Raw genomic sequence first — 26,645 nt, 5'->3', positions numbered from 1 at the left:
GTACCTCGGGTTACATACGCTTCAGGTTTCAGGCGCTTCAGGTTACAGAGTCCGCTAACCCAGAAATAGTACCTCGGGTTAAGAACTTTGCTTCAGGATGAGAACAGAAATTGTGCAGCGGCAGCAGGAGGCCCCATTAGCTAAAGTGGTGCTTCAGGTTAAGAACAGTTTCAGCTTAAGTACGGACCTCTGGAACGAATTAAGTACTTAACCCGAGGTACCACTGTATGTCCCTATTCCTCTGTCAGCTGAATTGAGGATCACTTGCTTGCTATGCTGTGTCAGTGCTTGTATGACAAGACCTTCTGAGCTGGCACAACTTTCCATTTCTGTGCAGGTAGTCAGTTACTCATGACTAATTGGGCAGTATGTGGATGAGCTTATGCATAGGAACACACATCCAGATGTACATTTCACTGGAAGTGGATAACAAATGTACACTATCCACATTCATATTTGCATCTGTGGATCTGCCATCTGTGATACATAGCTTGGCCATGCCATGCAGCAGGGTGAACTGGTGTCCTTCAGGAAGTATAAATGAAGGCAGCAGTTTATGCTGCAAAGGTCTTGGGTTGTCACCATTATTCTCAATTGGATGTGCCCAGTCCACATCCCCATTCCCCTTTTGCTCCAACTAGTCAACAATCTGTGACTGTATTGGGGCAAAGACTAGGGCAGAACTAGTTAAAATGGGTGGAAGCTATAGGAGCGTGGGTTTTGGTGGAACATCAGGAGGAATGCCTTGACACTGGAACCTGTTTCCTAGAAGGAAGGTGAGCTCTCCCTTGCTGGAAATCTTCAGGTAGAGACTGAGCAGGCGTCTGTTGGAGATGCTTTAGCTCTGAGTTTCCTGCTTTGAGTAGGGACTTGGGCTAGATGACCTACAAGACCCCCCCCCCAACACTATCCTTCTATAATTTTAAGCATTGGTGTGGTTGCCTTGGCAATGGGGATGTATTCCTTCCTACCTTTAGCACCTACTTCATTGCAATTTTACACCCTTTTGGAAAGAGATGTGAAAAATCTTGGAAAACTGGGCATGTTCTTTCAGGGGAGAAAATATACAGCCCCATTTGGGCTCAGCAGTACCATTAAAATGCAGATTGATTAGAGCAAGGATTCTTGCTGCAGTGCTACTGCCATCTACTGTTGCTCTTGGTGTCGTGATCTGTGAATAATGAGACTCATCAACTGCAAGAACAGCATGGCTTTGCATTCCTTGTTTTGCTGCCCTTGTTATGAGGGGCTGAAAATATATCATAAAATTAAAGCTCCTGATTTGGACAAGGAAGGGTTTTTTTTTGTCCCTCATAAATTGGCATGGAATTAGGTCATATGAAAACAACAACAACTGAGTTAAAGAATTAAGTCTATGGTGAAACTCAAACAATATGATTGATATAGAATTATAGGGCTGGAAAAGGGATACAAAATCATTCGTCCTATCTACTACCAAAAGCTCAGTTCTCTGTCCAGTTTACCTCTAGCTGCTACTGCAGTTAACTTTGGCCATCTCAACCACGGTATGCCACAAAGCAGAAATGCAAAAGCAAGGTAACAGCAGCCTAAAAAATGCCACAGAAAAGGAAGAGCAGCTGACCTCCTATCCGCTGTGCATAATGCAGCAAACAACAGTTTTGAACTCCAGGAAAGTTACTTTGAACAATGGAACAAGCTGTCAGCATGTTTGTGACATCTCCTTCCTTGGAGGCTTTTAAGCACTGAATAAGTTCTTGGTGGTGGATCAGGGCTTGGCAATGTGTCATGCCATGCCCTCCCATGGCAGCCATTTTTTTACAAGCCCCCCACCCATGTCTGCCATTTTGTGATTGGCATCCAGAGCACGTTCTCAAAATTCCAAACACACTCAGTGGTCTTAAAAGGTTGGCCGCCCCTTCTGAATGTGCTTCCTCAGGAAATGAGGTTGAACCGGGTGACCTGTGGGTTTTGTCCTATCTATGACAGCCCTTGATTTCAGTTACAGATAGGTAGCCGTGTTGGTCTGCCATAGTCAAAATAAAAAAAATCCTTCCAGTAGCACCTTAAAGACCAACTAAGTTAGTTCTTGGTATGAGCTTTCGTGTGCATGCACACTTCTTCAGCCCTTGATTTATATACAATGTTAAGTATCATGTGAGGAATAGGTGCTTGTGTGCATATTCATTGATGTTTTCTTCAGTATTTTGGTGCAATGGGATTATAAAGAGCATACATATCTATATTTTTTAGGCCATCCATTTGACATAACAGTGTTTGAGGATCACATTTGGATCTCTGACTGGGCAAGGCCTTCGTTGCTGAGAATAGACAAGAAGACTGGCCTAAATAGGGTCCGACTTGGAGGGAGCATGTTGAGACCCTCGTCTTTGATCGTCATTCACCCCTTAGCAAAACCAGGTATATTTCAAGGGTTAGGCAGCTGTTTACCTATTAGCTCCAGCTAACAGGGCCTATTAGGTAGGTTGACTGAATGAGCAGCAGAGTGGTGGGCTAGGTATTATTTGGCAAATGCTGTAGATAGTGAAGAAAGAAATGAACCCCTGGTGGCAAATGAGCTAGAGACCAACAACCCATGTGTGAAGTATGTTTTCAGTTGAATGTTTTTGCTATTATTCTGAATTTTGTGAGTGTCACAGGAATCCCATGTGAAATAAATATGTGTTATTTCACAACATGCAGATCCCTGCAGCTATTACTAGCCCGTTTGGTCCCAGAAACAAGCTGCATTTGCTTTCTTTTATAATTTGGAAAGCTGCATATACGACTGTGATATTTGCTAATCACCAGTCAGCTTTGCAAGAAATCCAATGCATTGACTTGGCATGTATGAAAGGGCTTTTGAAGACAGCCCCTTCCCACTGCAGCCCCTGAAAATTAACTTTATACAGTTTGGGGACTCTGCAGAATACGGAGGAAGAGAATGTAGGGAAAGAGGAAAGAATGAATCAGCAAAAACTGCCTTTTCTCATCTACTCTTCTATAAGCATCATCACCAACACCAACAACAAATTTATCCACCCTTCAATAGGAAGTTCCAGGGAATGTTATAACAATTAAAAATTGAAGAATTAAAAACAGTACTATCACAGGATTAGGGTGGGTCCTGAAAACACAAATCTCAGGTGTCAATAGCAATTTAGGGGGCTACCACAGAGAATGCCCTCTCCTGGGTCACCCTCCCAAACTTCTGTGGGAGGTGGAACTACCCAAAAGGCCCTCTCTGCTGATCTTAGCACCTGAGAAAGTCTATAGGGAAAGAGGCAGCCCTTCAGATATTTGGGACCTTGGTCATTTAGGACTTTAAACACTAATGTGAGCACATTCAATTAGGCCTGGAAACAAACTAGAAGTCAATGCAGCTGTTTTAGAACCAGGGTTATGTGGCAACCAGTGGCGTAGCGTGGGGGGTGCCAGGGGGGCTGGCCGCACCGGGCGCAACATGGGCGGGGGCGCGCTCGCACTAGCAGCTCTCTGCCCCTACTAAAATCCACGGGTTAGGGAGCCCGCGCTCGCTCGGCTTGGCGAGGAGGTCACGGAAGGGGGAGAGCGAAGCCTTCTGCCGCGGGCAAAAAAAGGAGAGGAAGCCGGGCGGGCGCGCGCGCTGGCTAGCTGGCGTCTGGCTGCGCCTGCTGCTGCCGTTGCCGCTGCCGAGCAGGGAGTCTGGCGAGGGGGCGTGAAGAGACTTTTCCACCTCGCCTGGTCAAAAAGGAGAGCGGAGTCTCCTCAGCGCGCCCTCAGGCAGGGCAGGGCAGGGCAAGGCAAGCAGAGCGAGGAGGAGAGAGAGGGGAAGGGGGGGGAGCAGCCAGGAAACGCTGCGGTGTGGAGGAGGAATCAATTAAGGAGAGAAAGCGAAAAGCCTTGGAGAAGGGGAAAAAAAGAAAGAAAAGAGGCAGCTCCAGGAGAGCGCGGGGGAAAGAGAAGCCTCGCTGCTGCTGCTTGGGAGAGTAAATTACTGTACTTGCCTTGCCCCGGGTTAGGGGGCGCAAATTACTTGCCTTGCCCCGGGTGCTGATAACCCACGCTACGCTGCTGGTGGCAACCTCAACAGTGATCTGACTGCCGCATTTTGGACCAGCTGAAATCACCGAGTCGTCTTCAAGGGCAGCACCATGTAGAGTGCATTGCCATATTCTCATCTGGAAGTTACTGGTGGAGGCATGTGCTGGATCAGAAGCCATTCTGAGTGCTTGAGCCCCAGCTGGATGCCACCCTAGACCTAAACTTCAAAATGCTTTGAATCTTCTTGTTATTGTTTCAGGTTGCAGAGCCACATCCAAGGCTGGAGGGCTGACTAACAAGACATTATTAGCCCTGAAAACACGCCACCAGCATCCTCAGAGTCACAGTTCATACGGAGATAGCAGAGGAGATGCAAAACAGATGAAACCGATGCTGACTGCTGAAATCGTGGTGTCTAGTAAAGATTGCAATTCCCTATTTCATAACTCCAGGAAGTGGTTGATTCATCCAACGATGGGCAATTTGGTTTCAGACAGATGTGCCCTGAATAGGCTTACCAACAACTATTGATGTTAAAAGGCAGGGAGTTCCAGGGCATGGGTACTGCTATTAAACACAAAAATAATTTGTTGCAAGTATATTCGAGGACATTTTTCTGCATAGCAAGAAAATGGAAGAAATCCAGGTTCAGTGATGGAGAATGTCCTAGTAGGGCATATCATTTTAGGGGGTGCACTTTTTGCAAATTTCTTCAGTGAGAAGTGTATTGAAAGGTTGGCTCTAATTAATTTGTCCTGAGTAATTACCTATTCTGAGCACATGTACTATGAACAATGAGAATGAGCATGCTTTGTTTTGTGCCACAGACCGGGACAATTGCATATGGTTGGGATGTGATATCAACGCCCAGTGCATTTTGAATGAAGATGGCACTACTTGTCAATGCCAGGCAGGGTTCATCATGGAAGACCAGCTGTGCTATGGTAATTTTAGTGTCACATGTTTTTTATTTTATTTTATTTTATTTTATTCATGTAGATATTTGTATACAAGTTTTAAGGACTATTTGGCCCTCCCAAGGAGATGTACATCTTAAACTCCTCCCACATATAGAGTTGAATCCCACTAAGAGAAGACCCATTTAAATCAATGGGTTTAGGGTAGTCAAGTCCATTGATTTCAATGGGTCCATGCTGAGTATGACTTAGTTGGGTGCGACCCACAATATACAATAAAACAAATATCAGTCGTCAGGGATCATGAGAGTCATAGTTCAAAAACGAATGGAGACCCAAGGTTGAGAAAGCTTGATCTAGACTTAAAAACAGTTACATTTTTTAATGCAGTCAACACTGTTTTCGGTCTAGTTTTCACTGAAAAAACAAAAAACACCAAAACCCCTTTCCATTCCTTCTCGCAGCTTTTAACCTTGTTTCTGTTGTAGATGTTGATGAGTGTGCTTTCGACGTGGACACATGCGATCAGAGCTTGTCAACGTGTATCAATACCGAAGGCAGCTACTTTTGTGAGTGCCTTGTGGGATATACGGGAGACGGGCTTTGCTGCTCTGGTGAGTAGATGGGAGGCTGTTCCTGCTTGTCCTCTAAACCCTTGCACTTGGGATGATTTGCTGATATTCTGCAAAGGGATTTTTGTGGCAGGCTTCTGAACAACAGCCCAAATTGAACATGAGCTATTTTTCTTAGGGTTGTAGTGATGCAACTTTACCTGTTGATTTTGCATTCTAAGTATTCCCCTTTTGTGGTACAGACTAGCCCAGGGGTAGTCAACCTTTCTATACGTACCAGCTACTAATGAATCTTTCTTGATGGTAAAATTTCCTTACCGCCCACCAGTGCTCGATGGAAGGAGGATTCAGCTTATGCCATAGAACCCTCTACCGCCCACCTAGAATCCTGAATCGCCCACTAGTGGGTGGTAGGGACCAGGCTGACAACCCCTGCTCTAGCCTGTACCACCAGGCAGCTCTGCCACAAGCCTTGCTTTTCAACCTCTAAGCTAGTGGGTTAGAAGATAGATTTTCCTTGCAACACACATCCAAATGTTATGATGTAAAAAATAAATTAAAAAATGCATCATCAGTGTGTTTGTAATTCCTATATAAACTAGCCTTTAGGGCCTTCTGTGCAAGTGCTAAACTTCTGAGCTCTGGTTACAGATAGGTAGCCGTGTTGGTCTGTCATAGTCAAAATAAAAAAATTCCTTCCAGTAGCACCTTAAAGACCAACTAAGTTAGTTCTTGGTATGAGCTTTCGTGTGCATGCACACTTCTTCTGAAGAAGTGTGCATGCACACGAAAGCTCATACCAAGAACTAACATAGTTGGTCTTTAAGGTGCTACTGGAAGGAATTTTTTTTATTCTGAGCTCTGATTATGCTCTCCTTTTGAGCACTTCCTGTTCTCCATGATGTGCAGCCTCAACACTTCATCTATATGTAAAGCCTTCAGTTGCCACCTTGTCAACTGGATGTTTTGGTGTAGTGGTTAAGAACGGTAGTCTTGTAATCTGGGGAACCGGGTTCGAGTCTCCACTCCTCCACATGCAGCTGCTGGGTGACCTTGGGCCAGTCACACTTCTTTGAAGTCTCTCAGCCCCACTCACCTCACAGAGTGTTTGTTGTGGGGGAGGAAGGGAAAGGAGAATGTTAGCCGCTTTGAGACTCCTGAAGGGGAGTGAAAGGCGGGATATCAAATCCAAACTCCTCCTCCTCCTCCTCTTCTTCTTCTTCTTCTTCTTCTTCTTCTTCTTCTTCTTCTTCTTCTTCTTTCTTCTTCTTTTTTCTTCTTTCTTCTTCTTCTTCTCCTCCTCCTCCTCCTCCTCCTCCTCCTCCTCCTCCTCCTCCTCCTCCTCCTCCTCCTCCTCCTCCTCCTTTTGTTAGGCAGATCTAATGGAAGGGGGTGGGGGGTGGGAGTGACCCAACAGAGATTTATTGGAAATCATTACCATGCATATAAATGAAAGCAAAGTATTGAGTCAGTCATAATACTCAGCAAATAATTTTATGTTGGTTTAATAGTCATGAGATTCAGAGTGCTGACATTTACAGTCTGAATACATTTAAATCCATGTTCACAATTAAGGCCAGACTCACTGATCCCCACAACTAGGTCTGACATTATTCTATCACTATGCTGTATACGGCTTTTATTCTCCCAGTATCTCAGTATTTTGTTCTCATTTCATTTGTAGCATGTGTGCTGCTTTTCTATGTGACTACTCAAACAGTAGAAATAACAAGCTATGCCACAATAAATCACATTGTCATCTTAGAAGACTTTGAAATATAATTAAAATAAACAATTAAAACAATTCAGGAATCCATTTTGCAATATAGTACAATATAGTAGTATGAGATAATAAAAAAAAATGTTTTTATTTCTCATATTTCTGTCTTTCTTTTATCTTGAAGGCCCTCTAGGTCTATTTACTGGTCCATAGAACTTCTCTTCCATGACATTGCAACTGCCCTGCATAATAGTATAAATCACCAGCTTGTCCAAACGAGTTCTCTCTTTTTTTCTTAAAAAAAAAAAACAAAAACAATTGTGGAATACTGTGTTTCAGAACCTGCCATGTCTCCTACCACTGCAACACGTGATGAGTCCACCGTATCTGAGCAAGAAAGTTCTGCTGGCTGCCCTCCATCTTACTGTCTCCATGAGGGAGTTTGTGTTTATTTTTTTGATCTCCAAGCTTTTGCATGCAAGTAAGTGGAGAACTCTAGTGCTGCAAGGGCAGCCCAAGACATTTTGTTGCCCCCATCCTGCAAGTATCATAGGCCAGTCGAGTTATTCTGAAAATCCCACAAGCACCTCTCTTTCTCCATGACAGTAAAAATACAACCATAATAACACATAAAATAACTAACAATTTGCTGCCCTTTCATGATATCCCAAATTGACTACCTGAGGCCTCTCACTCTGCCTAATGGCAGGACCGGCCCTGCTGTGGGTTTTCTACTTGTTGCAATGGGAATTCTTTCGTTCATGACATATAATATTTTGGTTGGGGCTCAGTGGAATAACATCTAGGTTAAACAGTGTTGCTGAACATGTTAATAATATACTAGTGTTTAGCAGAGGCATAGGGGACCATAATTTGAGCCCATAATAGTCAGCCATTGGGCACATTCACCAAACCTCATGGAGAATAAGCACATAATTCTTCTGTGAAGAGGAAATTGTGATCAGCCAAGCAGCAGGAAGAAGGGAGGTCTGCTTTTCACTCTTTTTTTCATGTACAGAATTCAGCAGAGATATTGACCAAGAGAGGCACACAATTTCCTCTTCATGAAATGATTATATGTCCATTCTCCATGAGAACCCCCTCCCAAGTTAATCATCTTAATGATGTCAAGATGTGTGATATCACCAACAACAGTTAAGAACTTAATTCACTTCCAGTAATTTCTGAATTTCCTTTCCTTCTGACCTCCCTGTTTACAAGTCACCCCTGCTCCTATGCTTGCAACTCAGGATGACACTTCATGCATCTGATTAAATGGAAAGATTCTGCTATAATAAATATGTTAGTCGATTTTTTGAAAATAAATTCACACTAGGTGGCAGTGTTTCACCATTCTTCACCAACACATGCACACTCTTGGTCCCACAGAAAATCTAGCAGGAAATGCGTGCGTGCGCGCGCGCGCACACACACACACACACACTCACTCACACACACTCTTCTGCCATATGTTTCAAGTAGACAAAACTACATAGTTTCTGATTTACTTTGGGAAGCATACCTGAGATATAAAGTTATTAATATGGCTCATGTTATGCCATTCTTACAGACCAGATGGCATGATCAGTATATATAGTATATAGTATATGGTATATATATAGATATCAGCATATATATGTTCCTAGCCTAGTGATATAAACTATCTTGTAAAGCTAACTTAATTCTTCAGATGTGTGTGGTGGTACCGCTAGATGGAAGGCATGATGAATTTACAGAGCTCAACAAAAGTGAGGGTGCTTCTAGATGGGAGTTTAATATTACAAATGGGTAGTTCTGATATTGCAGAAGGATCATTGGCAACAGCTACAGGGACGCGGGTGGTGCTGTGGCCTAAACCACAGAGCGTAGGGCTTGCCGATCAGAAGGTCGGTGGTTTGAATCCCCGTGATGGGGTGAGCTCCCGTTGCTTGGTCCCTGCTCCTGCCAACCTAGCAGTTCAAAAGCACGAAATGCAAGTAGATAAATAGGTACCGCTCTGGCGGGAAGGTAAATGGCATTTCCGTGCACTGCTCTAGTTCGCCAGAAAGTGGCTTAGTCATGCTGGCCACATGGCCCGGAAGCTGTACTCCCTCGGCCAATAAGGTGAGATGAGCACCGTAACCCCAGAGTCGTCTGTGACTGGACATAATGGTCAGGGGTCCTTTACCTTTACCTTTACCCTAAAACCGTTTCTGCTGCAAGGAAGGCAACTGTGAGCAGCCTGCAGCGGGGAAGAGATGCAATGAGCAATACTCTTTCTGTTCTCCTCATGTTTAAGTAGTGTTTGAAAACCCCTAACTAAGCAGCCTCATCCCCAAATTCATCTGGCACTAGATCTGGGGTAGGTGGTCCCAAGGTTGGCACAGGGTGGGGGGCAGGCTTGGTCCAATCCAGGGGCCACAGCCCTAATTTTAATGGCAATTCTGCTGTGGCAAAATATGTGTAAGCATGAGGAGCGCCTTTCCACAATCAGCATCCATCTGCAAACACCCTTAGTGTTTATGATTTGTTCATGATTTGTGTTGGGCTTCTCTGCACAGTATAGTTTGGAGTAAAATTGGCTCCAGAGAGTGTCTTTGCTCAGCAGGAAACAGCTCATTTTAATTTCCTTTACTGGTGGTTTCAAGAGAACCTCATTTTAAAAGTGCTCAACTGGTTGCAGTCGACATCCTCCTGGGTCCATTAGCAAAGCCCACATTGATTTTGACTGCTTTAGATTACCCTAATCCAAGGTTTCTGGAATGGCTGAATTTGGTGGAATTAAACCATGATGGTGATCTTTGTAGTATTCTCCTTTACTGGCTGCTGTGTCTCCTCGTTTGACAGCTGTCCAAAAGGCTACCTGGGAGAGCGCTGCCAGTTCAGTGACTTGGAGTGGTGGGAGCAGCAGCAAGTGATGCAAAGAAACAACCAGAACATGGTCACTGCAACTTGCTTGGCTATGTTGCTCCTGGCCCTCCTCCTTGGAGTTGCCGCTGTCTACTGCTACAGGTAAATCTATCTGCAAAGCCTGCCACAGTGCCCCTCCAGACAACCTCTTTATTGAGCATTCACCCTGATTTGCTTGCACAAAGCTTACACAGAAGTTAGGTTATATCCAGTGTTTAGCAAGCATTGGTTCTGACTTGTTTGTGGCCACTTCCTCCAGCTCCATCTAGCATAGCCAGTGGCCCAGGATGATGGGAGTTGTAGACCAATAACACCTCAAGGCAGGGATATCACTATTAAGTGAGCAATAGGCTGCAATAATGCAATAAGGCTGGTGAAGTATCACAGCACAACTAATAATGTGGAATGCTGTCTGGAGGATCCATTAAAAGTCCACCACTAATGCACTATTATTGCCTCAATGATATACATTCACCCACAAAAATGCACCAGTTCAGAGTGGCCATGAGTCACCCAGTGCATTATTCTAATGCAAAGTATATGCAATATTTTAGACTACGTACGTGTTGCTTTCATACATAGTGCTGCTTTTGTGCCTCATAGATTCTGTGGCCTAGTTTTAGAGTTCTGTAACAAAAACTGATTGTTCTGCTTTCACCACTTCCCAACAACCTGAGTGATATACTTGGAATCATTACATGACACTGAGGCTCCTAAATTTGTTGGTGAACTAGCACTAAAAATGTCATTTTAACAACACTGAAAATATTGTTGAGAATATATATATATACAGTATATATAAATTTGGGTGCCTTGATTCATGCACTCTTCTTTCTTCTTTCTCCTTCTGCAACCTGTTCTCACTTAGAAACAAAAATAAAAAGTCATTGTTTTGCCCTGATTTACTTTCCTCCTTTACCAAATGGTTTTGATCAATATAACTGTTTATCTTGAAAGCAAGTTTTCAATTACATGCTCGGCTGGGTTTGTACTACAGCTATTAGTAGCCTAACTAGATCAAAATGAAACCACTGATCTAAATCCCCCTTTAACTGGAGTCCAGAAACCAATATTTGGATTGGGATTGCTATTTCATTTTTGCTCATACTCTGCTGTATTTTAAGACCTATCGATTAAGTTCCATGAGCAGGTCAGTAAAAGTCCTTCCCTTCATCCATAAAACATAAACTCATCTTGCCCCTTAATGTGAGGCTTGCAGGAATAAAAAATGAGCTGCTGGGATAAGACTTTTTAAAGACCAAGACCTACAAACATACACACACACTCCCCGCCAACTTCCCTGTATTTACCTATTCAGAACATTTACAGGAGGGTACTGCAACCAAAGGTTGCCATGTGGAATATTCTTGTTCAGACATGCCATCTTTAAGGATACTCCTGCTTCTAGGTTCCCCAGAAATAGTTAGCCAGCATTCGGTGGGTAGTGAGCATGTTCAGTCCTCATTGGGGTGCCCTAGCTTGTTTTCTTCTTCTAAAAAAATATATATTTTTTTAAATAATGGTTTGTACTAAGCCTGCTAAAGCTCCATCTTGTGTGGTCATGGTGCTGTTCAAGGATGCACATTCAAAAAATTACCGTATTTTTTGCCCTATAGGACGTACTTTTTCCCCTCCAAAAATGAAGGGGAAATCTGGGTGCGTCCTATGGGGCGAATGCAGGCTTTCACTGAAGCTTGGAGAGCGAGAGGGGTCGGTGTGCACTAACCCCTCTCACTCTCCAGGCTTCAGGAACACATCCGCAGCCCAGTCAGCCCTGCGGGATTTCCCGCAGGGCTGTCTAGGCTGCGGATAGCAGCCTGCTTCACGGAGCGCCGGGCGCGCTGAAAGCAGAGCGCCCGGCGCTTCGGGAACACATCCGCAGCCTAGGCAGCCCTGTGGGAGTTCCCGCAGGGCTCCCTACGCTGCGGATAGCAGCCTGCCGCCCGGCGTGAGGGTTGCCCTGAAGCAGAGCGCCCCTCGCACCGGGCAGACATTCGCAGCGTGTTGGAGCCCTGGGGAGTTCCCCGCAGGGCTCCCCACGCTGCGGATAGCAGCCTGCCGCCTGGCGCGAAGGGCGCCCTGAAGCAGAGCGCCCCGCCCGCTGAACAGACATCGGCCAGCCCCACAAGCTCGGGGGACAGCAAGGAGGCGCAGCGCCGCCATCCCGCTTTTCCTCAACCTGGTTCGGTTTCCCTGACCTGGTTTTGGGGGGGGGGGAATAAAGGGGAAAAAAATTCCTTTATTTCCCCCCCAAAAAACTAGGTGCGTCCTATGGGACAGAGCGTCCTATGGGACGAAAAATACGGTAACTCAGTAGGCTTTGGAAGGATGAGCCTCTGTGTCAGTGTAATCCATAGCTAGCTAAATGGTGCTACACTCAGGTGGTTCTTTATGGGGGAAAGTGTGCTGAATTTGAGAGTCCAGCCTCCCAAATTTTATATCCCACAATTTGGCCAGCATTTGGGGATATGGACACCATTCCCCAGAGATTCATATGGAAGGGTATGGCATTTGAAGGTGGAAGAAAATTAGTGGCAGGCTTCTGGCAGGGGGATGACCACTGCAGAGAGCGACCACTTTTGCATCTAACTGTAGGTTGAATTGTGTCCCAGCTTGTGGTGCCCTACAGATGCCGCTGCCCTACAGCTCCCATCATCTCTGAACTGGGGCTGATGGGAGTTGTAGTCCGCCAACATCTGGAGGCCCATTGGCTACCCCTGCAGTATTGAGTGCCGACTCATCAGCTGAAGAGCAATGCTAGACTACGTTGGTTCCTGGTAGTGATGAAATGAAGCTCAGCTGCCAAAACAAATGGAGTGTTTGAGCTGTGTTGTGTGGCCAGTATCCCTTTCCCCTGAGGGCGTTTTATTTCCTTGGCTCCTTTCTCTTTTTCAGTAGACACAGGAGGCTTTTCAAGAAGGAGCCATACATAGAATCAACACAAGATACTAGCGGCAGCAGTGCTGACAACAGGAACACAAAGCTCCCCAACAACGAGCCGCTGGTAATTCTATATTAACACGTGGAGTGGTGAGAGAAGGAGAAAGGATCAAAGGGCATTAGGGATCCACTTGAGATTATCCATCAAATAATTCACATCTTAAATATATTAAATAACTGCTGGGGTCATCAAGTGCTTAGCTATGAACCCCAGTCCCTCTTACATCATTGTTATGTTATCCTTCTAAGTTCACAGCTGCCTGGGTGCATTGCAGGCAGGAGACAGTGTTATTGTTAGCTCGGCACACAACAGTTGGAGGGGATGTGTTCTAAATTAAGGAATACCGATGTGATGACATGTCTGATTCTCACAGCAGAGATCTAAACGGGTTCCGTTTCTTAGAGACCGAGCCTGCAATCCTGAAACCAGTTAGGCATGCTTGCTCGCCACCCAAGTCCAGGAGTCCGAAGCATGATCAAGTTGGTACCAAATTACCGCTCACGGATCCTGCGTGCTACCTAGGGATGTTTGGTTTGGAAGGGATGAAATGCCTTTGCACCAGAAGCAGCGTTGAATTTATTTCGGCAGCTGAGGAGTGAAACAAAGAGAATGATAAATGAGCTGATGAGATCACCTCATGTTCCTTGTAAACTTTTACATGGAGGCCATTTTTATACCACCCTGACAGAATAAAGGTGCCTTAATGCTGCATTTTGCACCAAAGGTTTTATTTTACGACCTGCGTTATTTGAGGCAATAGGCGAAAAACCTAATTTGTCATCTCATGTAGAACTTCTAGAACCAGAATGATGTATTAGAACTGCAACCACCTTGTTCACGTCAAGCTGTTTGTTATCGCTGAATAAGGCTGCCCTTTGCAGTGGTTCCTGCCGCAGTTAATCTTGGCTAGTAATATAATTGTCGTTGAGTATGAGGGTTAATTAAACATCTAAACAGTGGACTGAGTCAATAAAATCAAATCTAACTTAATCTGCTGTGATGTATTTTTCACTGTTGATTTTCTCCCTGCTGCGTTGCTTTACTTGATAGTGAAATTATTAGCAGCAGTTGGTAGGATCCAAATTCTGTTAGTCTAGCCTCATCATTGGGTCAGTAGGAAGATCTTCAGGTATACAATAAAATGGATAAGATATATATATAGGCAGAAGAGTATTCATATTTTAATAATAATAATAATAATAATAATAATAATAATAATAATAATAATAATAAATAATAATAATATAATTTTTTAAAAATGGAAACATGGAGAACCTGTGACTCTCCATATGCTAAATGGCTGAATAACTGGCAGTCCATATGTTGCCACACTCCAACTTCCAACATCTCTAGCCAGCTTGGCCAGGGAGGATAGGGATTGTAGTCCAACATCTGGAGAGCTCTTATCTCTGCCATATTGAAATGAATGAGTCCCCATCATTTCAATAAAGCTTGCAATAAAGTTTCCATTGAAATTAGGCTGTATTTTAATATTTTAATGTTTTAATGTTGTATTTTAACTTTGTTTTTAAGTTGTATTTCAATTAACTTGTTTTTATATCGGGTGTTAGCTGCCCTGAGCTCGGTCTTGGCTGGGGAGGGCGGGGTATAAATAATTTTTATTATTATGATGATGTGCCTATACAAATTCACATGTGCACATTGCCTGTTTTGTAGTTCATTGTAATGGCGTGCGATGACAACAGTGAAGGCAGAACCACTGATGGAACAGACTGTGATACGAAAGATCTTGATTATTTCTGCCTTTCAGAACCCTGTGAGTAGATTTTCTTTATCTTTGGGGAATGTCTACCTCGAAAGTATAGCAAAAGGAAAGATAAGCAAAGCTATTCAGGTCAGATTCTTCAGTTGTCTGCATAGTTTGAGTACCATCACAATCCTTACTTGGAACTACAAGAGAAGCGACTTCTGAGAAATGGCTGCCTTAAAAGTAGGGATGGCTGAATCTGTCAGTTTCAGCTCCTTTCAATTTCTCGTCTTCACTTCAGTTCTTCACTTTTCCATGTGACTTTGCATTAAAAACCAAAGAACTTGAGGCTACTGCCACTGCTCACTCTACTTGTCAACCCCACCTATCCCTTTCCCCTTCCACCCATCTGCCCAACCCGCTCTCTTTACACCTCACCCACCCCCTTGCCTATCCTATCCAGCTCACCCAAAGCCCCACTCTTCTGGCACCATCCCTTACACGTTAAGTATAATTGCACACTGAAATGGAGAATGCCTGTGTGTTGCTAAGGGTTTAACACTGGAGAATTCCGTTGGAGTATACTAAGCTAGAAGAGGGCTCTCTGAGCTTCTAGCTGAGTTGATAATTAACATTTGATGTTCTCTACTAGCAGTCACGCGAGTGTTTAACCTTGAAACATGCGATTAAGGTATTCAATTGCAAATCTCCATTTTGAAAGGTTTTTTGTTCTCAGGCACAGAGAGAGAAGGATGTGATAAGATGCCTCTCCAGCAGCTTCATACCCATAGGCTGGATGCAGACTAATGCAAGCTATGGGAGAGACAGTGTTTTGGCCTTCGCTCTGATCCTAATTATGTTATTTATATATCTAAGAAGAGCCTGTGCTTGAATATGTATATCCTTTATACAGCTTTCTGGGTGCATCACTGATGGTTTTTGCACCTGTTTTGAAGATGTTCTGGTTAGTAAAGCTTTGAATAATATTTATGGGTCTGGACAATTTTTATTCCAAAAGGATTCAGTTTTTATGCATCCAGTTGCTTCAAGTTGTACAATATTAATATCTGCAATACTGCATCACACCAGCTCTCAGAACTGCCATTCCTGTATTTTTCTGAAGCCATTTGCACATTTGTTGGATACATAAGAAAAACTGGATCAGACTGAAGGCCCATCTAGTCCTATATTCTGTCGCCCACAGTGGCCAATCGGATGTCTATGGGAAGCCCACAAGCAGGATATGAGCACACTAGCCTTCTCCTGAAGTTTTTTACACCAAGAATAACTGTTCTCTTTTTTCTTCTTGTCCAGCTTGAGCAATGGAAGTGTGGTCTACCAATGTTGACAAAGGAAGCAACAGATCAGGCTTCTCTCTTAGAATCAGTCTCCAGCTACCTGAAAACCTTTGCCTTGTAAATCAGAAAATGACTTTCAGCTTCTTTGGTGGAATGCCAGCCCTAAACACCGCCAAAAGTGATCCTCTCTCCACATCCTTATACATAAGGATGGGCAAATCTGTCAAGTTTTCCAGTTTGGTTCTCCACATCAGTTTGCAAAAAGAAAAGAAAAAAGTTGTCATCGGTATTTTTGTATGAATTTCTTCCACTACACACATCTTTGTATGCAGTTTTGACTAATATATCCTTTTTTTTTTTGCAAATTACTGCTAATATGACATATTTGTGCATTATATTTGCTAATATATACATTTCTAGGCACACTTTACCCCAGTCATTTATACATTTCTGTAGACACCACTTGGCTGGAGATCTACATCAGAAAATTCTCAGAAATGTGGCTTTCAAAGGCTGGCTGTGTATCAGTTCCTGTATTCTTTCAGAAAACATGAATTAGGTAGGTTCACCTTTAAATGTGAGTTCTGTTTCTCCCCCATCCATACTCACACAGCCAGTTAATGAAAGCAGATTCAATAACCTTTCAGCTACACCTTGTTATGTAACTGGAATGTGTGGTCTTTCAAAAGAACTATTTTATGAAAATTAATTTGCACGTATGTATAACAAAGGTGACAATATTACCCCCCCCAACCCTGTCCTCAAAAGTACTTTTCTATATATGAAGTTGGCCAGCATTTTTAATGCAGGGAAAATAGTTTTCTGGAAAGGAAAATAATGCAACTTTGGAAGGATTTCCAAAGAGGTTGGAAGATTGCATTTGAAGATGGGATATTCACATATTACATGCCCCAACTCCAAAACAGCAATCCTGGATGAAGTATTAGGGCTGGATTGCAGGTTCTTCATCTCTGCCTTATTGAAATGAATATGAGGTTTTGAGCTGAAGATATTAGAAAAGCTTTTTGTACTTGTCCCGACTATCATTTATCAACCCTATACATAGTTGATCACATGGCATTGATTAGGAGGCGAAGGGCTGGCATCTCCCTGCCTTGTACTCATCAAGCACATTCAGACTGAAATGGAAGGAACCATTTATCTTCCAGCAACTGCTTGAACCACTTTTCTGAGGCCAACGCTGGGAATTCTGGTTCTATATATCATGCACACTGCAGAGAGAGAAGGGGCCATAGGGATCTGCTGAATGGCAAAAGGCTGCTCTAGTGCCTTCAACAAAAGGTTATTTTAAAACTGGAGGAAAGTCAATCTTGGAATTGATTTTGAATAGAGCTACTTCATCTGTATTGCCTCTGTGAAATCTACAAAACAGATTGCATAAAAATGGAGAGGATTTATATTTATGATTTACATACATATATTTCCAGATTATAGTTCAGGACATAATTAAAACTAAGAGATTTAGGAAAGTTGGGCTGCAATCCTATTCTCACTTACCTATTCTCACTTACCTGGGAGTAAATCCTTTTGAAGACAGTGAGACTTACAGAGCAATCCAAGCTATAGGAAACCAGAATAATTTGTGCCTAGGGCAGATTATGTTGGTGTAATTTACCCCTATTCCAAACGCCAGCCACTAGGTAATGCTACCAAACTCAAAAGCTTGCTCACTATTTTTGTGATCTTTTGGTTTGTATTGGTAAAGATCTTTCACTACTGTGGATTTTAAATGTTACAGTTCAATAGCCGAAAGCACTCATATATATGCTAAAAACGTTTGTACAACTTATCTGCTTTAAATGTTGTTGAAATAAATGGAACTGTTGATGAATTGATTCCCAAGTTTAGTTGTTATGAAGCAGGCATTGGAAATCTAAAGCCTGGTAGGGGCCCTAATTTGCCCCATATGGCCATTTCCCCCCAGCTGTGCCCACTTGCCCCACATCGTTCCTCTGCTATCAGGTGACTGATTGACTGATTATATAAATGCATCATTTTTCATTTTTCTCTCTTTGTGTGTCACACCCATCTATATCTTGGAATACTGTCCCAATATTAGTAATAGTAGTAATAGTAGTAATAGTAGTAATAGTAGTAGTAGTAGTAGTAGTAGTAGTAGTAATAATAATAATAATTTATTTGTACCCCACCCATCTGGCTGAGTTTCCCCAGCCACTCTGGGCGGCTTCCACAAAGACCAAAAATACACTAAAATGTCACACATTAAAAACTTCCCTGAACAGGGCTGCCTTAAGATGTCTTCTGAATGTCAGGTAGTTTATCTCTTTGACATCTGATGGGAGGGCGTTCCACAGGGTGGGCGCCACTACAAGAAGGCCCTGTGCCTGGTTCCCTGTAGCTTTGCTTCTCACAATGAGGGAACCGCCAGAAGGCCCTCGGCGCTGAACCTCAGCGTCCGGGCAGAACGAAGGGGGTGGAGACGCTCCTTCAGGTATACTGGGCCGAGGCCGTTTAGGGCTTTAAAGGTCAACACCAACACCTTGAATTGTGCTCGGAAACGTACTGGGAGCCAATGTAGGTCTTTCAAGACAGGTGTTATGTGGTCTCGGCGGCCGCCCCCAGTCACCAGTCTAGCTGCCGCATTCTGGATTAGTTGTAGTTTCCAGGTCACCTTCAGAGGTAGCCCCACGTAGAGCGCATTGCAGTAGTCCAAGCGGGAGTTTCCAAGTAAACAATGCTGAAGTATCCAGTTGAAACCTACCAGTTAAAGAACTGTTCTAGTGACCTTGAGAATGGGGCATTTATCTCCCCACACCACCACCCAAGACGTTGTGCCACAGTTTGGCTTTGTATCTGTATTATTACACACCACCCACTTCACTAAAAGAAAGGCCCTGGGTCTGGATAACCTCTTTAAACAGTTGCTTTTAATGAAAGATTTCCAATAACGGGTATAGCAGTGCAGTAGCTTTCCAACAGGCAGAACAGAAAAGGCTGTGGTGATCCATTGGAAGATCAATCCTTGGAATGTAAAGCAACAAGGAGCCGAGATTTAAAATGTGAAATGTTACTCTTTCCACATGTATTTGTAGAAAATGGATACGTTTCAAGTTCTTTCAATTATAAGCCACGTCTTCTCTCCCTTTCCTATGCAGATTGTGTTACTTATTTGAACATCACTTGTTCTTCAGCAGGTCACCCAGCTAAAATCAGGAGGATTTATATGTGAAACAAAACCATTCACTGTTTTTAAATGCAGCATTTCAAAGAAGTTCATGCAGACTTCTCAAGGCCCTGGGATTTGCACTGAAAGCTATTGTAGAATAGTGTGTGTCATCTGCTGCCACCTAGAAACATTATTTCCACATTCAGGGATTTCATATTAGGGAAAATGAGAATGGTTCACAGATATCCTATATAGTCTCTAGATGTCATTCTGGGTCCCCTCAAACCCCATCCCATCTCTTAGGTAGGGGGTTGGATTCTACAGAAAGAGAGGCTGCTAAAAGAGGCCAAACCAATTTTTTTGGTTAAGTGAATGGCTCTAGCCAAGCATGTTAAGTATTATCTTTGTTGTGTTAAACTGGGGTCAAAATGGTGCATAGGAACTAAGAGATGGAGACCTTTCCAGAAGGTAGGCTGAGGAGGACACACTTTCCCCCCTCCCCCTCCCCTGGCTGAAGGTGATGTTGTGGGTCTGTGGACGGAGTAGTCAGATTGGTAACTGGAATCTGGGGGGAAAGGGAGGGATTGTGGCCCTCAAAATGTAATGGGGACCAGTACCTGTTGGAGTGCTAGTGCTGTGAACCACTTATCCTGTATATATGTGCAAACAGAACTGTATACCGTATATTACAAGGACACTGGAATCTCAAATGACCTTCATTCTGTGGAGATAATAACTCACAGTATATGTGGAGACCTTTGCAGTCTCTTACTGCTCAGGGACTGGGGTCCTATACAATGCTAATAGCAAATCCACTCTCTGAGAATGGATGCTTCTGGGGTTGTATGCAAGGTGACTCGGAGCAGACCAACTGAAGTTAATGAACCTTAGTTATGTTCATGAATTTCAGTGTGCCTACTCTGAGTCAAACATAGTCGAATAATAATAATAATAATAATAATAATAATAATAATAATAATAATACCTTACCCATCTGGCTGGGTTTCCCCAGCCACGCTGGGTGGCTCCCAACAGAATATTAAAAACATGATAAAACATCAAACATTAAAAACTTCCCTAAATAGGGTTGCCTTCAGATGTCTTCTAAAAATCAGATAGCTGTTTTTTCTTTGACATCTGATGGGACGGTGTTCCACAGGGTGGGGGCCACTGCTGAGAAGGCCCTCCACCTTGAAGACCACCCTTGATCCAAAACAGCTCCAGTCACATACATAAGTGACGGAACAGTAGGCTATGGGGAACCCCAGGATGTGCAAAAGTAAAAAAGTAAAGCCCTTTAGAAAGAAACCTTAAAGGGAGGCAGGGATCCCAAATAGATCAGTGAGGACTGAGCATGCTCAGTGGGCACAGAATGTTGATTGACTGCTGGGAAAGGAGTATTGGAGTATCCTAGAAAAGGATTGGTTCAAACCCTGAACATTCCAGTAGTGCTCCAGATGGTGCCATTTTGTTGCAGGTCCTGCTTGCTTCCTACAACGTCTGTCTTGCTGAGGACAATGGGGAACCTTTGTGCATGAGGGGTTCAGTGTGTGGAATAGAGCGACCAGATCACAGCCGCAGTATTTGTACACGTGGATTAGTAACAGCAAGAGAACTCTTTGCCAGTTACGTTGGAGAAGCAGGCAACCTGATCCACCACCAAGAAGCGTAGAGAGTCCATGGATTTAGCTTGGTTTAGTTAAAGTCTCTGTAAAGCTAACTAAACAAAATCAGCTTAAGTTCACATGCCCCAGTTAAACTGTTCTGTGAACTGGGTAGCTGTTGGATGAAATCCAGGTAATCTTCCTTCAGTGGCTTGGGGATCCTGACTTCTGCTGGCAAAACGGAAGGTTGTCATAATTCCCAATGAGCTGCGGGTTAGATTCTCAGTTCTGTTAATAAAAAGTGGATAGACAGACACCAATGACTGTCACAAGTTTCCAGTAAGGTTGTTCGGGTTTTTCTCCGAAACAAAGAAAAACAAACACAATTCTCCACCCTCATTTCTAGTGAATGGGAACAGTGCTGAGAGATACGACAGGATTAAAAGAGAATTGATTGTTTTCACAATGTGTAGCTAAAAACAGATGCTCAGCACTGTTATTTTATTAGTAATGGCATTCATGTTTTGCTTCTCAGAGGTGTGCTTTAGATTGATGGGAACAGTAAGAGAACACCTTGCTTAAACTGATGTTTTACAACCCAAATTCTGTACACGAGGAGCACTTTTTGCCTGTAACAACCCAGCAGTGGACATGTGAATCCCCTGTTCTTCTGAGATTTGTAAATTCATAGCATATGTGATGGAAGGAAGACAGGCTTCTCTCTCTGGGCATCGTTCAGGGCCCAAATGTACCCTCCAGCAGGACCGTTTTACAGATCAATTTCTCAAGGTCATAAAAAATAAATGTAAACGCTCTTGGAAGAGTCCGTTAACATTTGTACTTCTGCATTATGCATAAGTCTTACCCTCTTAGGGCATGGCTAAACTTTGCTAGATTCCATTAGGCTTTCCCCATTTTATGTTGCTAAGAGCTGGCCAAAAATGAAAAAGAAAAAAGAACTCAAACTGGCAAATGCTGGTTGTTTCATAGCCTTTGCTGAGATCTTTCTAGACATTTTGAATAATACTGCACAACCTTCCTTGGAGTTCTATTCCCGCATTGCATTACAGGGTGAAACTATGTATAATGTGAGAAGTTATTCTTTTATTCTGCTGAAATGTTTTGTTGCTTGCCGTGTTGTTTTTATTGTAATTATCTGTATGTTTTAATAGATTGTATATAAAATATATAAAAGTTTTAATTCTGTTAATGTGTAATTGTTTTTTTTAATGATCCCTCCTATGTTTTAGCTGCTCCTATTTTATCTGTAGGGACGCGGGTGGCGCTGTGGGTTAAACCACAGAGCCTAGGGCTTGCCGATCAGAAGGTCGGCGGTTCGAATCCCCGTGACGGGGTGAGCTCCCGTTGCTTGGTCCCTGCTCCTGCCAACCTAGCAGCTCGAAAGCATGTTAAAGTGCAAGTAGATAAATAGGTACCGCTCCGGCGGGAAGGTAAATGGCGTTTCCGTGCGCTGCTCTGGTTCACCAGAAGCGGCTCAGTCATGCTGGCCACATGTACGCCGGCTCCCTTGGCCAATAAAGCGAGATGAGCAGCGCAACCCCAGAGTCAGCCACGACTGGACCTAATGGTCAGGGGTCCCTTTACCTTTACCTTATTTTATCTGTAAGTCCCTGTCAGGGGGGAAAGGCAGGGTAACAACAACAACAACTGACCCATTTATAATTTAAATCAGAAGTGCGGAGCTTGTTGTGAACTTCAGCTGCCAGCACCCTTGTTCAGGGATGAAGAAAGTCTAATTTAGGGTTGACATATGTTCAGAATTTCCCCGACATAGGAGGCAATCAGCTGTTGGAAACTGTGTCCAGATGGGAATTGCTGAAACTTCAATTTTCTTTGGCCAATTTTTTTTATAAAGCTCAACAACTTTTCTGTTTTTGTTTTTTTTTAAATATCACAACATCTGGAGGGCCCACATGTTCTCCAACTGAAACTAAGTTAAAGCAGAGGTGATCATCCAGCAATTCCCAGAATAATTTGTGAATTCCCTGGAGCCTAGGACAAAGGGCATTTTTCAATTCACTGTACCCTGCAGGGCATACCTCCACTTGGTAGGATGGCTGCTTAATTACTGACACCTGAAGCACCTTAGCAACCTGGGAGGGATTGCTTTGAAGACTGAAGCAAGAACTGGCATCACAATGGCTGAGGAAGCTCAAGTGAGTTTTCAATTAGCCAAAGTAGTTCTTTGATACTAGAAACCAATTTTGCTTATATTTTCAACAACAGCAACAAAGGGGTTGGAAGGAAAAGAGAGAGAAGAAAGTCTTTTGTTTCTGTATCTCATTGCACAATTCCTGTCAGGAGAAAGGGGCCGTCTTGTTTGTGAATGCAGTTTCTTCCCAGTAACGCAGTAATTACTATTTGTGCATCTGTTTTTTGAAGCCACATGGATCAAATGTTGGGCCCTATGAAGTTGCATTCGGACAGCACTTTATTCTGTTTCCCTGACATTTACTTACCTGATAATCCCATCATGTTATATTATCTTTCACTACCACTTTATGCCACTAGTTTTCCAGAAGTTTGGTACCCATTTTCATGTTACTTGCTTCCAGAAAATAATCTGTTTCTTACCCCACTAATCTGGGAATTTCTGCTCAATAGCAGGTATTTTCTTCTATTCTTTCTGTGCTATTCAATGTCATTTCCTCTCCCATATGTAAAACCAACAGATGTCTTCTTTTTGCCAAAGCTTTAACTGACCCTTAATATCAGATCTTGATTTATGTTTTTGAAGTCCCCAAATTCCTGTTTAATTTCTTTTTTTAAACAAAGCTCTATACTATAGTTTTATGCCATGTTTTTATTTTCATTATATTGTTTCTTATATTGTACAGTATTTAGGGGTTTTTTTTTACAAAAATGCTAAGCAGCTTATACATGCTTTAAAGTAAACAAATAAATATATAAGAGTAACTATTTCAGCCAATGAGAACAGCGTTACTCTGCCTCTTGTGGTACATTGAATGGTCACATCCACGACATAGATTTAAAGCACTCGTATGCCATTTTAATAGTTATGGAGAATCTCGGAACTGCATTTTGTCAAGGGTGCTGGGCATTGCAGATCTGTGAGGTTTGCACTCTTAACAAACTATAGTTCCCAGGAGTCTTCCGGGGAAGCCATGACTGTAAAATCAGTATATGATTGCTTTAAATCTATGGTGCGGATGTCATCCAAGTTCCATCATACTGGGAAATACCGGTAGCTTCTCCTTACACGAACCAAACTGGATCCTGTGGTCATCATCTGAGCTCCATCTTTGTTTGCCCCCTCCACAAGAGGTCTGGAGGGTGGCAGCATGAGAGCAGGCCTTTTCTGTGGTGGCTCCTTGTTTGCAGAATGCTCTCCCCAGGAAGGCTCACCTGGTGCCCTCTTTACATATCTTTAGATGCCAGGCAAAAGCATTCCTCATCTCCCAGGGCTTTGGCTGATTGAACAACCTGTGGCCTTTTCAATGTTTTGGGGTGGTTTTTTTGGTCGTTATGTATCTTGTGATTTTATTTTCTGGTTTCATGTTGTAAACTGCCCTGTGATCTTCAGGTGGAGGGTGGTCTATAAATTTAATAAAATAAAAATGAAGAATTAAAAGGGGAAAGCATGCACAGGTCCTAGTGTAAAACTTACATATTTCTTGCTGACAACTGGCCAACTACCAGACCTGACTGCAGCAAACGTGATGAACTGGGAAGAACCCCAGCACCAAGTGTAAAGTTCTTTTCTCTCTCTCCAGGCATATTATTATTTTCACGCATTTTAAATTTATCCAGTTGAAATGATCAGTGTAAAGCTTTGGACAGAATGAGGAAGTCTATGCAGTTGTTGTTTTTTTTAAATTATATTTTTATTGGTTTACAAATACAAAAAAAGAAAACAAAGTTGTACATTCAAACTTCTTAATTACCGTATTTTTCGCTCTATAACATACACCCAGCCATAACACGCATGTAGTTTTTAGAGGAGGAAAATCCGTAGGCATGCCACCCATAGGCATTCCCTCCATAACACGCACAGACATTTCCCCTTACTTTCTAGGGGGGGGGGGAGTGAGTGTTATGGTGCAAAAAATACGGTACCTCTTAATTCCATTTTTGGACTTCCCTCAATTTGTCTGAACTTCATTCATTTTATAACTTGGAAGTCTATGCAATTGTGCAGTTAAGTAATAACAGACTCTGGGCTGATGGTGCTAACACCTCTACTCTTTTAAAATGGCAGTATGCATTACTCCACCTACTTCTATATGTGGTAACCCAGCCTTGCTGCATTCCAGGATCGCCCTGCTGATTCTCCCCCCAAGTCGTGCTTTTATGGCACCGTTGGGTATATGTACAATCTTCATATAAGAGTACTTTGTCTTTCCATTTGTCATTAGAGATAAATAAATGGCAAAGGAGGCAGTGAATTGAATGAGAGCACCCTGCGGATCCCCAGGAGGACTGTCATCTTAGATGAATATTACAGTAAATGTTGCAGCAAAAGAAATCTTGGTGGAAGCTTTCTGTATCTCTTATGCTGACCTCAAAATAAAGGCTGTGAGGCACTTGATGTGACTTAGAGATTCTTTACTTGGAACATTTGTGACAGAGAATACTCAGGGCCAAGTTAAGCATGCAGAAAGAGCACTTTGTTCAGGTCTTCTTTGATGCTCTCTCTATTTTTAAAAATAATATTTTATTAATTTTTCCAAAAATAACATCTAAAGCTTCATCAACAAATTTTTAAACCATAATTTTGGTTGACTTCCCTCCCCTCCTCTTCTCGGTTTCATTGTTTAATACTCATGCACACACGTCCTTAAAACCTTATAACTTAATATTTCATTTTTTAACCTTCTTCATCTTATTACAAGTGACTTTTAGGTCTTCTTTGACACTCTAGACTCCACATGGGAGATCATACATCTGAATGCCCCATCTTGCACGAGTATCAGAGAATCCTGACAAAAATGGAAAATGAAGCAGAAATTGCTGCAGTTCAATTGTTTGTCTGTAGTCAGAAATGGAAATCAGTCAACAAAATGCAATCAGTATTCATGTTCACATTGTTGTTTTTTTAAATCTGCAAAGGATAACAAACAAATTACTCTTTTAACTAGTTTTAATGTTTCCTTTGCATTGAAATGAATGTAAGTTACATTACCGATAGAGTTATGTAGCTTAAGAAACGAGAAATAACAGACAGTGAGATGAATATCATAGAATTTGGTGGAAAGTGAACTGTAGTGGAATAGAAACAGGGCTGATTTTGACAAAAAGTAGCAGGAACAGAAATTGTTGCTTACTTACACCCCTACCTTGTCTAAAACACAAACCAATATCATCCCTGCATGTGGAAAATTAGAATGTCAGGGAAATACTTTGTGGATTGTATGGCATTTATATCTTAAAACAAGAGTGTCAGGAGTGCGTGCAGGAGCCAGGCCTTGTGACCAGCAGGGTTTTGCAGGACTGGGACCTTCCTAAGTTTGTTCTGGAGAGGCAAGGTGCGGCTGCACAGGTGAGGCCACTTGGTAACTCACTGCACCTGGTGGCAAGTGCCGGGAAGGGATATAAGGTTACCATTTCCTTTCAGCTCTTTGCCACAGCAACAAGTTTCTTGGCTTGCTGCGTTTGGCTCCTTGCTTCTTGATCCTCGGACCCCTGACGTCTGGACTCTCATTCCTGCTCCCACCCTGCCATCTTGCCCCTGGTCCCGACGTCCTCAGCAGGGGCTTTGATCACCCGTTGACCAGACCGTGACAAAGAGAGACCTGTAAGAAAGTGTTTCTTTCTCAGCCTAACCAACCTCACAGGTTTTTTGCTTGGATAAAAGAAGTAGTGGA

General features: G+C 42.9%; 1 protein-coding gene across 4 annotated transcripts in view; it reads left to right on the top strand.

Moving 5' to 3' along the window:
• Nucleotides 1–17,903, top strand: part of EGF (epidermal growth factor) — a 43,452-nt gene extending 25,549 nt beyond the window's left edge. For 3 of the 4 annotated variants that reach the window (XM_081208059.1, XM_081208061.1, XM_081208062.1), the window contains 9 exons: nucleotides 2,233–2,400; nucleotides 4,262–4,420; nucleotides 4,830–4,946; nucleotides 5,408–5,533; nucleotides 7,551–7,692; nucleotides 10,038–10,202; nucleotides 12,996–13,104; nucleotides 14,719–14,818; nucleotides 16,064–17,903. In XM_081208059.1, coding sequence (XP_081064185.1) covers nucleotides 2,233–2,400; nucleotides 4,262–4,420; nucleotides 4,830–4,946; nucleotides 5,408–5,533; nucleotides 7,551–7,692; nucleotides 10,038–10,202; nucleotides 12,996–13,104; nucleotides 14,719–14,818; nucleotides 16,064–16,068 — 1,091 coding nt within the window. In that variant the 3' untranslated portion in view covers nucleotides 16,069–17,903. The remainder of the gene's footprint in view (nucleotides 1–2,232; nucleotides 2,401–4,261; nucleotides 4,421–4,829; nucleotides 4,947–5,407; nucleotides 5,534–7,550; nucleotides 7,693–10,037; nucleotides 10,203–12,995; nucleotides 13,105–14,718; nucleotides 14,819–16,063) is intronic. The other variant, XM_081208060.1, reaches the window with a different exon arrangement.
• The last annotated feature ends 8,742 nt before the right edge of the window (nucleotides 17,904–26,645 follow it).

The sequence above is a fragment of the Podarcis bocagei genome (assembly GCF_964188305.1).
Source record: "Podarcis bocagei genome assembly, chromosome: 9".
Lineage (NCBI taxonomy): Eukaryota > Metazoa > Chordata > Lepidosauria > Squamata > Lacertidae > Podarcis > Podarcis bocagei.
The sequence above is the reverse complement of the archived record's forward strand: the minus strand, read 5'-3'. Positions and strand labels throughout refer to the sequence as shown.